Source organism: Cupressus sempervirens, chromosome 10 (genome assembly GCF_028749045.1).
Source record: "Cupressus sempervirens isolate cs-2001-9-10 chromosome 10, ASM2874904v1, whole genome shotgun sequence".
Classification (NCBI taxonomy): Eukaryota; Viridiplantae; Streptophyta; class Pinopsida; order Cupressales; family Cupressaceae; genus Cupressus; species Cupressus sempervirens.
This window is the reverse complement of record NC_143127.1, coordinates 431,666,370-431,678,709: the sequence shown is the minus strand read 5'-3', so window position 1 is coordinate 431,678,709 and position 12,340 is coordinate 431,666,370. Positions and strand designations below refer to the sequence as shown.

The window sequence follows — 12,340 nt, the reverse complement described above, 5'->3', positions numbered from 1 at the left end:
CTGTCATGTCCACGTGGCATATGTTTCATCCGCACATCCATATACTCCCTAAAGGTAATTGCAGCAGTAAAATCTGGCCCTCCGGCTTCCCAATCTCTCCTCAACTGGTCCTGTATATCAGTAATCTGGGGCTCTGGTACGAGCTGCTCTGGAGCTCTAGGAGGAAATGTAGGAATCATGGGCCTTGAACTCACTGTCCTAGCTCGCTGGGGTGCATGACCAAAATTGTTCCCAACTTGTTCATCTCCATTATGTGTCCCATCCTGATCATTTCCATTCTGATTGTTACCATTCTGATTATTTCCTCCACCCATGTTAGCATTCAACCCCATTTGACGAGCCATCATCTGCATCATAAGATCCAATCTCTGATTCTGTTCCTATTCCCTTTGTTCTGCTACTCGCTGACCCTGTACCAAGGTCTCTAATAACTGTAAGAATCTTTCCTCTCCAGGCTCTGGACAGGCATTCCCGCCTCTACCTAATCTTGTATTCCTGTCATCTCGGTCACCCATATTGCTGTCTTGATCAAAGAATACCTTCGCTGTGTCTGTATGACTGGATTCTATACCCCCCTGTACGGATGAACTAGACTGTTTGCTTTGCAGGTCTGAACTCCTACTTTGTCTTGCTCTGGTATTGCGGAAATTATAAGGCCCCTGTCGCATGCTCAAACATAAATGCTCTGATTTTAGTGTTTTGACATTTCATCAAACACTTTCCCCTCTATTTGCCAGTTCCAAATTTCCTATAAGACCTCCACAGGATGGCAGGACTTATAGCTCTGATACCACTGTAATATCCTCCCCTGATTTGAACTTTGACTTGCAGAAATTTAACTTAAGAAATATTGTCAAACACTTTGTATGCAAACTCATAAAGCTGATTTCCTCAATAAATTGCTTTCCAATGAGTAGATTTACGAACAACTATGAAGTGACATTAAAATGCATAATACACATCATAACATTTTCACAAACACTTGGTACACATTCAATAGTATATGAAAAATCTGGAAACTCTTTCAATCTGCTAATAAAGGGTGGTTTTTAAATGTAGATGTGCACTTACAGCTGCCTTAAAGGCTGCAACAACTATTCAGACTTGTATTCAACAATTATTATGCAAAATATCAAAATTTGACAGAAGAAACCTGAAATTAGTGGCCGTAGTATTTTGTAGATGTAGTCGGCCAGCCCTCCAAACTTCTAATCAGCCGGAAAAACAAGTAAACTTGATACCAGCACTGTTCACGCCGTACTGTAGCAAAATACTGTTCATGCCGACTGTAGCAAAAACTAACTTCAGATCTGCACCTCAAACCCTTGTAAATTTCTTTATGCAAACGCCCCAAATGAAACCCAGTGTGTTTCCTGAAGTGAAAACACCCTTGATCCTCCTAACTGTGTCTTCCAACAGCGAAGAGAATGCTAGCAAAGAGGGATTCCGTCTTCCAAGCCCGATAATCAAATATCCAGCAACATAACATTAATCTTCATCCAAGCATACAAAAAAAAAGCTCTTCCATTTCTTTTATAGTGTTCTCACAAGAGCTCAATCATTCGTTTTCTCAATGTGGGATAAAACATAACTCCCTTTATGTACCTTATGTCTCCAATGTGTTATAAAAATAAAGGGAACTCTTTTAATTTAAATATTTCCCACAAACTATAGTCTATGCATTAATAAAGTTAAATATTTAAATTTAACTTTATAAAATGGCTTTATCAATGCATAACAAATCTTATCAATGATAAATAAGTCTTCCTGTCGATTTTAAACAATTACCATCGACATACCACTGTGACTGAATGTCCGGCCATGTCCAAGATGACTTACTATAAATAGTAAGTATGCCCAAAGTTGCCTCAGAACCCCTCAAAAAGACCTGCAACTGAAACTGTCTAGGCCAAATGGCCTCTAAGCCCCTTTAATGTCCTAGTTAGCCTACGGGACTGTGGGGAAATAGGCTAACGACAACATCATGCTATGAATGCTGGAAAGGGGACATTACAGACTATATTGTGCATCCCTTGCAATTCATTATATATTGGTGTGTTGTGTGTGTGAGTAGCCTTATAACATGCTTGGTTGTAAATGTGTTTGGGTCATATGGTCATCTTAAGAGCACACCGAGAGAGGGCCTAAGGGTTCCTCTAGGTCGTGTGGCCTGGCCAACCGTCGTTGGGGACCAAAGTAAAAGAGTTGGTCAGTTCCAATGATATGCTAACATAACCTTGAAATTATGACAATCTTTGTATATTCTCATGCATTACGATATATGACAAAGTGAATGCATGCTCATGTTGTGATGAGAGTATTTTGTGCAATGGAACATTGTTATCATCAAGATTGTTAGTAATGAATATTTATTTTCATTATTTTCGTATAACTTTAAGTTCCAGTTAATGTAATTGGTTGATTCTATGGCCCCATGCTTCATCTCCTCTCCTCATGTCATATGATACTTTCAGTATTGTAGTTTGGCACTTGTGTAGACAATATGGACAAACTCATAGTAATTGGTTTCTTCAAGATTCTTAGTAGATAGACTTCACTAAATGATAGTGTAACACAAGGATGTTTGCATTGTAGACAACCAAAAAAGAAAAAAAGAAAAAATTAAGCAATTCAATAGTGTCAAGGGCAATTAAGACAACAAGAGGAGGAAAAATCTATAGGTCTAAAGGGCAAGTAAGGGAACAAGTGAGGAAAAATCTATTGGTTTCAATTAAGAAAGAGAGGTTGACAACCTAAAATTTATTCAACCAGGATTTCACAATAAACAAATGTCTTGTTTAAGGCATTGAAAGATACGTTTTAAAATTTCATAGATTTATCACCATTGTAACTTGTAATAGCACTGATAGATTTTATGTGGTTTCAAGTTACCTTCTCAAAGCATATGCATATGATTTTAAGAGGCATGTCTCCGTAGAGACATGCCTCTTTAACTCTCATTAGTTATTAATAACATTTGCTTATTGTCACGATAAAGAGTAAGATATTGACTTATATATGTACGTATGTATGGATGTATCAAGTATATAATATATGTATAAATTAAATGAATTAAGTATACATTTCATATACATACAAAGTATTTAATATATTTGCATATATATTAAATATCTTCGATGCATTTTATCTGATTGAAACTACTAACATTAACACTCCCTCTTAGTTTGGAAGGATAAACATACAAGCAAATATTACACCATTGGCAATATTTAGGAATGACACATCGAGGAAAACTTTGATCAAAAAACTACCATTATATGATATCATGAGTATTAGCCTATCAAAATATCAACACATGATATTCACCAAATACTATTTTTATATCATATTAAGTAACATGGGTATTGGCCTATCAGAATATCAACGCATGATATTCACCAATGACTAAGTAATGGCCTATCAAAACATCAATAATTGATATCCACCAAGTACTCAATACGATAATGACCTATCAGAATATCAAGGCAAGATATTCACCAAATAACTATCAAATATCTATACAAACAACTTATAGACCGTTAATTAATGACATCTAATTCTTAGTTGTTGATCTACAAGATAAAGCCTTTCATGATCTATTTCAATATTCACATAAATCGTATATCATGATTTAAGTTATTGTAAGATCGTCATCTTCCAATAACTTTTGCAAATACAAGTGATAATCATTTGGAGGTCGTCACTTCGTCATGATGTACATAGGGGGCAGGCTCATACATGCATGACATCAAAAGTTCACATGAAGTCACCATGGATGTTGTCATGTGGTGTTGTCATGACATCCACCATAAAACATATCAAAGAATAAGGTTTTCGCCTCAAACTTATCTCACATAGAGAAGAATGTATTATGAGGGATTTCACTTGCTACTTCTTCTTCATGAAGAAACACTAACCTTTTGACCTCCTTGTCAAGGTTATTTCCAATAAGGTGTCAAGATTCCCTCCGAATCTGAAACATATCCTCTAATTGCTCCCTCTCTTTGTCCAAAGTTGCCTCTAATGAACTGTCATGTTCCCTGGTTCAACAAGTATCCATTTATCTATGAATACTATAGTCTAGACATACTTGGTTCACATGGAACATCATCCCATGAATCATAGTCCCTTTAACTGCTATAATTTTTTGATTAGTAGAGAAACCATCTCAGCATAGTCTACTCCTTTTGAACCAATATGACCACGATTCTTGGAAGCAAACTAAAACATATCATCTATCTACTCCCTCTCTGATAGATGCACCAAACTCCCTCTTGTTATAGAAGGGTACTCATATTAGTTAGCATGCCTAATGGACCATTTTTTCTACAAGAACATCCTCAGAGATAAGGGAAAAGGTAAAGGCAAATAACTCTTATGGTACATATAAAAATATAAGTAAGAGAGTGATTACAGTGAGTAGACAAATGTAATACTTAAGGATGAAAAACACTTATTTGCACATCAACATCCTCGATACAAGTTACTCCAATTAAAGTCCATATGCATTAAATCTGAAAATGGGAATGGAACATTGGTTATTATTCCCCCACAATGTAAAATTCCCACTCTTATATCGTCAAACAACTTTATATCCTTCCTCTTTGCAAAGAATTATCCCTCAAGATGATTATTAATATCCTTCCTAATGCAATCTTCTTCTTTGTCCAAGCAATCCAAGTACTCCTTGTTTGAAGCACCACTTGGTATTTCTACCCTTTGTTAAATGTGTCACCTTGCTTCAAAATCTCAAGGATAGATCTCACATGGTTTGAAGACAAGCTTCTTCAAGAAAAGTATAACAATCAAATTCAAATGTTTTCACAAATTCTTTAGGATTTTGACCTTAGCTCAGTCTCTTCAAAAAGAATTACAAATACATCTTTTGAGACCACTTTAGATGATACTCAATCCTTTAGATGTTCAATAGAGAGCAACATTGCAGCATTTTCTAGCACCATTGTGATCTAATAACTCGCTATAAGTACATTGCCATGATTTTTCTTGAGATATCAAATATTGATAATGGACTCAAGTTACATCATCTTGGTCCTAAACACAATGCACTTCACATACCAATTCAATTTCATAACGAAATTTTGAAGTGGTGCCAATGAGTAAGATGACTCATTTTTTACATCTATGTTGTCTACAGATTGACGAAATGTAGAGGTTACAATAGCACTTAGATTGGCATATGTCCAAACATTATTGCAAATCATTGTGTGAGGTAGTTTTAAAATTACTTATTTATCTTATATATCTTATTAGTAAGGGAAGAAGTGACTTTTCAACAAGTCACGTCTCCAAATCTATCATAGCACTCTATCGTAACATGTCAACACCCACCATATATTACAAATTATTATCATTGTGCCTTAACACTTGCTTTCAAAATTTACAAAACCCCATTACTGCCACATAAGATTGTATTTGTTCATTGTCGCTTCTTTTCGAATATATCTTGATAGCTTTCAAAACTGCCTTTGTTGACTATGTACTTTGAGTATGACATGGTGCTTTTGCTTAGGTAATATTCATCTAACTTTCTACTCTTATACAACACGACATCCCTTAAACTATGTGGCAAAACACGTCTCTAGACTGCTTTGTCTTCATACAACTTCATGGTCTAATTATGTAGACTTTTGTAGCAGGTCATTTCCATATCTACAAGACGTGAAGCTTTACATCATTTTGGTAAATACCTGTTGAAAATGTCAAAAAATCAAAACCTTCAATGTTTGTTTGATTTGGAAGAGGTTGACTGTGAATTTTAGGATATGAACATGGCTACTCATGTATATGTCCACAAATAACACTTACTATGTTATTTATTAGTCGTGACACTTGGCAATATTGGAGCATGAATATAATCATGCAAATATTAGCCAAAATCAATGTGAACATGAGATAGTCAAAACTAATGGTTTATTTATCAATATTCTTCAAAATACCACCATCCATCTAGATGTGTCTTCAATAATTTGAAATATAACAAGGTGTGGTATGTATCTCAAGGAACTTAGGCATCTCCAAATACATATTATATTATACCCAGCAACTCATACAGGCTTCAAAGGGTTTAAGCTCCACAAATATTCCTAAATTTGGTGATGTGGCATTAAAGTCTCTTCAAAAAGAATTATAAATTCATCTTTTGAGACCATTTTAGATGATACTCAATCCTTTAGATGTTCAATAGAGAGCAACATTGCAGCATTTTCTAGCACCATTGCGATCTGATAACTCACTATAAGTACATTGCCATGATTCTTCTTGAGATATCAAATATTGATAATGGACTCAAGTTACATCATCTTGGTCCTAAACACAATGCACTTAACATACCAATTCAATTTCATAATGAAATTTTGAAGTGGTGCCAATAAGTAAGATGACTCATTTTTTACATCTATGTTGTCTAAAGATTGACAAAATATAGAGGTTACAATAGCACTTAGATTGGCATATGTCCAAACATTATCGCAAATTATTGTGTGAGGTAGTTTTAAAATTATTTATTTATCTTATATATCTTATTAGTAAGGGAAGATGTGACTTTTCAACAAGTCACGTCTCCAAATCTGTCATAGCACTCTATCGTAACATGTCAACACCCACCATATATTAGAAATTATTATTGTTGTGCCTTAACACTTGCTTTCAAAATTTACAAAACCCTATTACTACCACATAAGATTGTATTTGTTCATTGTTGCTTCTTTTCGAATATATCTTGATAGCTTTCAAAACTGCCTTTGTTGACTATGTACTTTGAGTATGACATGGTGCTTTTGCTTAGGTAATATTCATCTAACTTTCTACTCTTATACAACACAACATCCCTTAAACTATGTGGCACAACATCCCTTAGACTGCTTTGTCTTCATACAACTTCATGGTATGATTATGTAGACTTTTGTAGCGGGTCATTTCCATATCTACAAGACGTGAAGCTTTACATCATTTTGGTAAATAACTGTTGACAATGTCAAAAAATCAAAACCTTCAATGTTTGTTTGATTTGGAAGAGGTTGACTGTGAATTTTAGGATATGAACATGGCTACTCATGTATATGTCCACAAATAACACTTACTATGTTATTTATTAGTCGTGACACTCGGCAATATTGGAGCATGAATATAATCCTGCAAATATTAGCCAAAATCAATGTGAACATGAGATAGTCAAAACTAATGGTTTATTTATCAATATTCTTCAAAATACCACCATCCATGTAGATGTGTCTTCAATAATCTGAAATATAACAAGGTGTGGTATGTATCTCAAGGAACTTAGGCATCTTCAAATACATATTATATTATACCCAGCGACTCATACAGGCTTCAAAGGGTTTAAGCTCCACAAATATTCCTAAGTTTGGTGATGTGGCGTTAAATGCTCTTTCTTTATTGCTAAGTACTATTTGTTTGCATCACTATGATCGATGGTCTCCACAAAATATATCTAGATAGATATTGCACCAGAGAGAAATGAGTATCCACTTCTCAAGACAATTGTTCACTAGTAGAAGACATAGTTGTGGCCAACAAAATTAGTATTGCTATTCACAACCAGGTTGTGCCTGATCACATACTTCGATTCATCATTCGCCAAGAACAAACCATCTACTATTTCATAATCTCGTAGTAGATTTGCATGAACATGTTTGCTTCCATCCCAACAAGTGAAATGTTTCTCATCAAAACCTACTGGCATCACCCATTACGAGATACACAGACTCAACACAAAACATGATCTGCTAAAGATCTTTGGAGGGCACAAAATCTTATTTATACCACTTCCATCATCCCCGTGTGGAAACCAATATTTTCCATGCAATAGCAAAAGCTAGACCCATCATGATCAAAGCAAAAAAATAACATTAAGCTAGGAAATTTTTATATTTAAGAGTTAGCAAGCAAATTACAAATCTTCATTGCAAATACATATTATACAAAAAATCAAAACAACATGCTCAAAGGCTACGAGTTTCAACTACAAAATGGCAAAAAATAGAAAAATGCCACTGTTCCTAATCGCAATCTGCTGTGCATCAAAGTCCAAATCTAATTTGAGTCACTCTCACAAGCAGAGACTACTTCATCCAACAAAACCCCAACCAACCCAAATTATGTCCTCTCCTTGTTAACATGTGTGGCATTTTCAAGATCAATATCCCCACATTTGGCTAGTCAACCAACCTTGAAGTCATAAGGCACCATGCGCAAACATCAACTTCTCCAATTGATGAGAGGCAAGCTTATTCATCTTGATTGACTCCATGAAGTTATACGCTGATGATGTATTTTTTATGTGCTCTTGCTGCCTCTAATTTATTTTCTCTTCTCTTCTCACCACTTCTCTCCTTCTTTGTCTTACTCTTCACAATATGGAAAATGCCAAAAATCTTTGTTCATCACTTTGTGGACCTTTTTAGGTTTAGAATTGGTGTAAAGGCGGGGGAGTCCTTCTGAGCTCCCCCACCCTCTTTCCTTTTCAGCTTCTGTTTTTATTTCTCAAATTCCATTTTATGTTGATTGGACAGTGTTTAGCATGTCTGCTATCATATATGGATAAGAATGTAGGCATTTTGGAAATATTTCTTCCTAACCGATCCCCCACATCTCCAATGGGCCTAAAACCATAAGTGATGCCTCCCCAAGGTACATAGATCTATAAAAAACAGGCCTAAAATCGTAGGGGATGCATACAAATAAATTTGAACTGTAACTAAAATATTAAAACCTTCTCCAGAATCATATGCGATCTCCCAAGTGCTTACTTGTAATAGCATTTCCATCAAGGCTTCAAACCCCTCTGAAAAATTGCATCAATGGATTGTGATCTAGACAACCACAAACTGAGGTTGACAATCAAACCTTCAAAATTTTAAGCAACTCTAGTTGGAACAGTAAAGCCAAATACATTAACTGTTGCCAGCTGTCTACCAGCTAATGCCAGTGTTGAAGCATCATTTCAGGCTGTGGAATTCCATCCAGACTCAAAAGAAATTAAAACGTACCCTTCCAGCCTATTTACCTACTTCATGGGATCCTTTCTAGTTGTATTCTATCTACCCTAAGACTTCCAACCATTCCTTTCTGTTACAGGCTGTTGTTGTCCTAAAATCAACCTTCTTTACTTTTGTGCCTATTCTAAAATCAACTTGCCCAATTACCCACCCTATGGATTTAGCTCCATGTATTTGGGGTTTTGGATTCAAGCTTTTCTAATTCACGGGAGCTGAAAACGACTTCCTTCTCATATGAATTTTTTTCAAATTCTAAAATCATAAGCAGATGATCAAAATTCACCCCCACTGCCCAAATGGCATTTTCCTGTAAACAAAAGTAAATGTTGCTGATGTCAATTTAATATAGTAAGTTACAGATGATACATATCAAGTTATCAACACTATAGCACAGCAGTACATGAAGTGATGACAGAGATGAATGCAGCTTCTTTGTGTATGTTATGTAGTCTTTCTCACTGTTCAAAGAATTGTGACTCGGCAAAGCTCAGCAGAGATAATTTTCACTCGGACTAAATGACATGGAAAAGAACTTGGTTCAAATTCGGCAATACTCAACAAATTATAAAAATAATTGATTTCATTAACTCATTTAAACTCAGCCAGTCAAGTTAATGGACCATTTCCTCATCTTCTGTTTTGACTCACGAATACTGCGAAGTTTAACAAACATTAGGTATTTTTATAACATTACTATTGTAATGGGCACCTACAACTATTGTGGTTGTAACTCGTTGCAATAGATGACATAAAACAGTTAAAGTCAATTGGGCCAGCTATCCACAGAATGCCACCAGAAAGGTCAAAAAACAGCACGATCATATTCACGAACAGCAGTAATTAAAGAAAACTGTTTAATTTTCTGCCAATAAGGAAGCCATAGGCAAGCCAAATTTCTAGTTGGCACATATGCTCTCCCTTGTAGAGCGCCATTAAGAGGCTTTTTTCCAATTGATATGCATATTATTTAGATTTTGTACCGGCATGCTTCAAAAATCATGACCTCGCTTGGAAGTGAATCACACCTTCGCAATCCATCTAGAACCAATAACCAACGCAAAACTAAGATTTCAGTAAACTGACAACTTAATATACATAATAGTAATTCACAACAGTTCAACTATGCATATAGAATATTTACAACGGTTCAACTATGCATAGAATCCAGATTAAGGGAACGCAAATGTAAGCCCGTTATTGACAAGTAGCAGATAAGATATGTCCCTCAACAATTTAGAGGACATATATTTAGCCCACCGCCATAGCAGTGTCCCAGATGAATTTTTCAATATACCCTCAAAATGGAAGAAAAAAACCGTTTTTGAGTTTCTAGCTCCTCTACGCAACCAACAGCATGAAAAGCCTATTTTCAAGAACAGTCACCTTAACCACAGGCCCTTGTTGTATTTTTTTTTGGCAGAACAATGGTTAGGAATTTGAACTCATTCCCGAAGAATGGCAAAATCTGCCACATCCTAAACTCCAAGTTGAAACCCTCTTTTTCGGGAGAGACAAAGTGTGCGCCCGCCCCAACTCACTCAGACCATAAAAAACTAGAAACTGATGGTGCTTAACGATTAAGAATTAAATTAATTTCAGGATTCGAAGAATACCCATTCGTTAATAAGCATTCGGCCATTCTTTTTCACCAGACACCACATTCCATTTTATTTTCGCATGGTAATTCTCATATGAGGTTATCTCGAATAAGACGAGCATCAGTGTGAATTCGCCAACAGCAGAGACCTAAATTAAAATCTCCGGAACACGTCTTAAGTGTTAAAAGGGATTGATTACAGTATAAAACTCTGCATATGCCACCCACAGGACACTAGAGCGAACACAAGCACAACTGTGATACGAACCCCTTAGATTAAGGGTAGCACAGACTCTTACATTGCACGTTTTTTTTACATATCAGATAGGGTAATGAATAAAGCTGAATATGCTTTGATCGGATACTAAAATGAGATGTTCTTAGAAATACCGAAAGATGGAAAATGAAATGCAAGTGATGTAGAACAAATTAGTATCCCTTTTCAATAGCTAGTTTAAAGGGCTCAAATCTAATTTGACAAATTCAAAAGAGAATAAAGGTGAGGACGGAGAGGAAGAGAGGGTGACCTTTTCTTCGTGTTCAGCCTCTTCCATGGCAAGAAAAGCATCATCGTTGTGTGGGGAAGGCCATTCAGAGAGATGGAGCACTGAAGAGGACGCCAATATGGTTGAGGGCTGTTGTTGAATAAACGTGTGAAGCTGCAACATGCTTACGCTTGAGTCAAACCTCGCGCTCTTCTTCAAGCTCTCCTTCACCGGACCTCGAAAAATGGAAATATATTTTTTCTCCACTGTCTACAAGTAGAAATAGAAATATGACGGCTTGAGCGCCAGATATTGCTTGTCCAAGAATGAGTTTTCATTCAAACAAATGAGGGAAAATATTTGTCATGGGATTTCCTCCTCAAAGGGTAGGCCTATGAGATGGTTCATTTTCTTATGAGAAGGTAGGAGGGAAGACTCGAGCGTTTCTCAATATCTTATATCACAATTTTAAATCATTTTTGTCAAATTTTTTAAATGAAGTTTTAGAGCTACATTATCTATAATATGATACAATATTAGTATTGAAGTCTAAAAGATCCTCTTAAAAGCTAGATTAGTAGTTGTACATTAAATCATGTGTTAAGGGGTGTTAGTATGACTTTATATGACTTGGTTTTTTTAGATTAAGGGGATACATTTCGTTCACTTATGAGTACATTCCTGGGCTGATATGGAGATCATTTTGACAGCGAATAATTATTCTTAGTTATCTTCTCTTGCATGGCGAATAGGAATAGAGCATTTGAAGGAGGCCCTTACTTCTTTAACCAAGTGGAGCTTTTCATCAAGCCTTGGCACATGGGCTTCAATTCAACCGAAGAGATTCCATCGCAAGTCCTTTTGTGGGTTCGTTTATCAAGACTTCCATTGGAGTTTTGGAGGGATGATATTCTTCATTCAATCTCATTACTTCTTGGAAAACCTATGGGAGTGGCTACACAAACTCAGGATCGTAAGGTAATTTCTTATGCTCGTATTTGTGTTGAGGTTGATTTAACTATTCCATTACCAGATTTTATGGAAATACGCTTGGGATCCTCTTTCTGGATCCAATAGCTAGATTATGAGACTCTCCCTTTTAGATGTTGAATTTGTCATGAATATGGTCACTTGCTTCGCAAATGCCCTAGATTTAAGCCTGCTACCTTGGATGCCTTCGGACCTCTTAAGGGGGACAAGGGGAAGACTCCTGCATCTAC

At 35.9% G+C, this 12,340-nt stretch overlaps 1 protein-coding gene across 1 annotated transcript in view; it reads right to left on the bottom strand.

The window, feature by feature from the left end:
- Nucleotides 1-11,549, bottom strand: part of LOC149534573 (transcription termination factor) — a 38,189-nt gene extending 26,640 nt beyond the window's left edge. Inside the window, exon 1 of the mRNA XM_089805621.1 lies at nucleotides 11,163-11,549. Within this exon, the coding sequence (XP_089661747.1) occupies nucleotides 11,163-11,303 (141 nt within the window). The 5' untranslated portion in view covers nucleotides 11,304-11,549. The remainder of the gene's footprint in view (nucleotides 1-11,162) is intronic.
- Nucleotides 11,550-12,340: the final 791 nt, after the last annotated feature.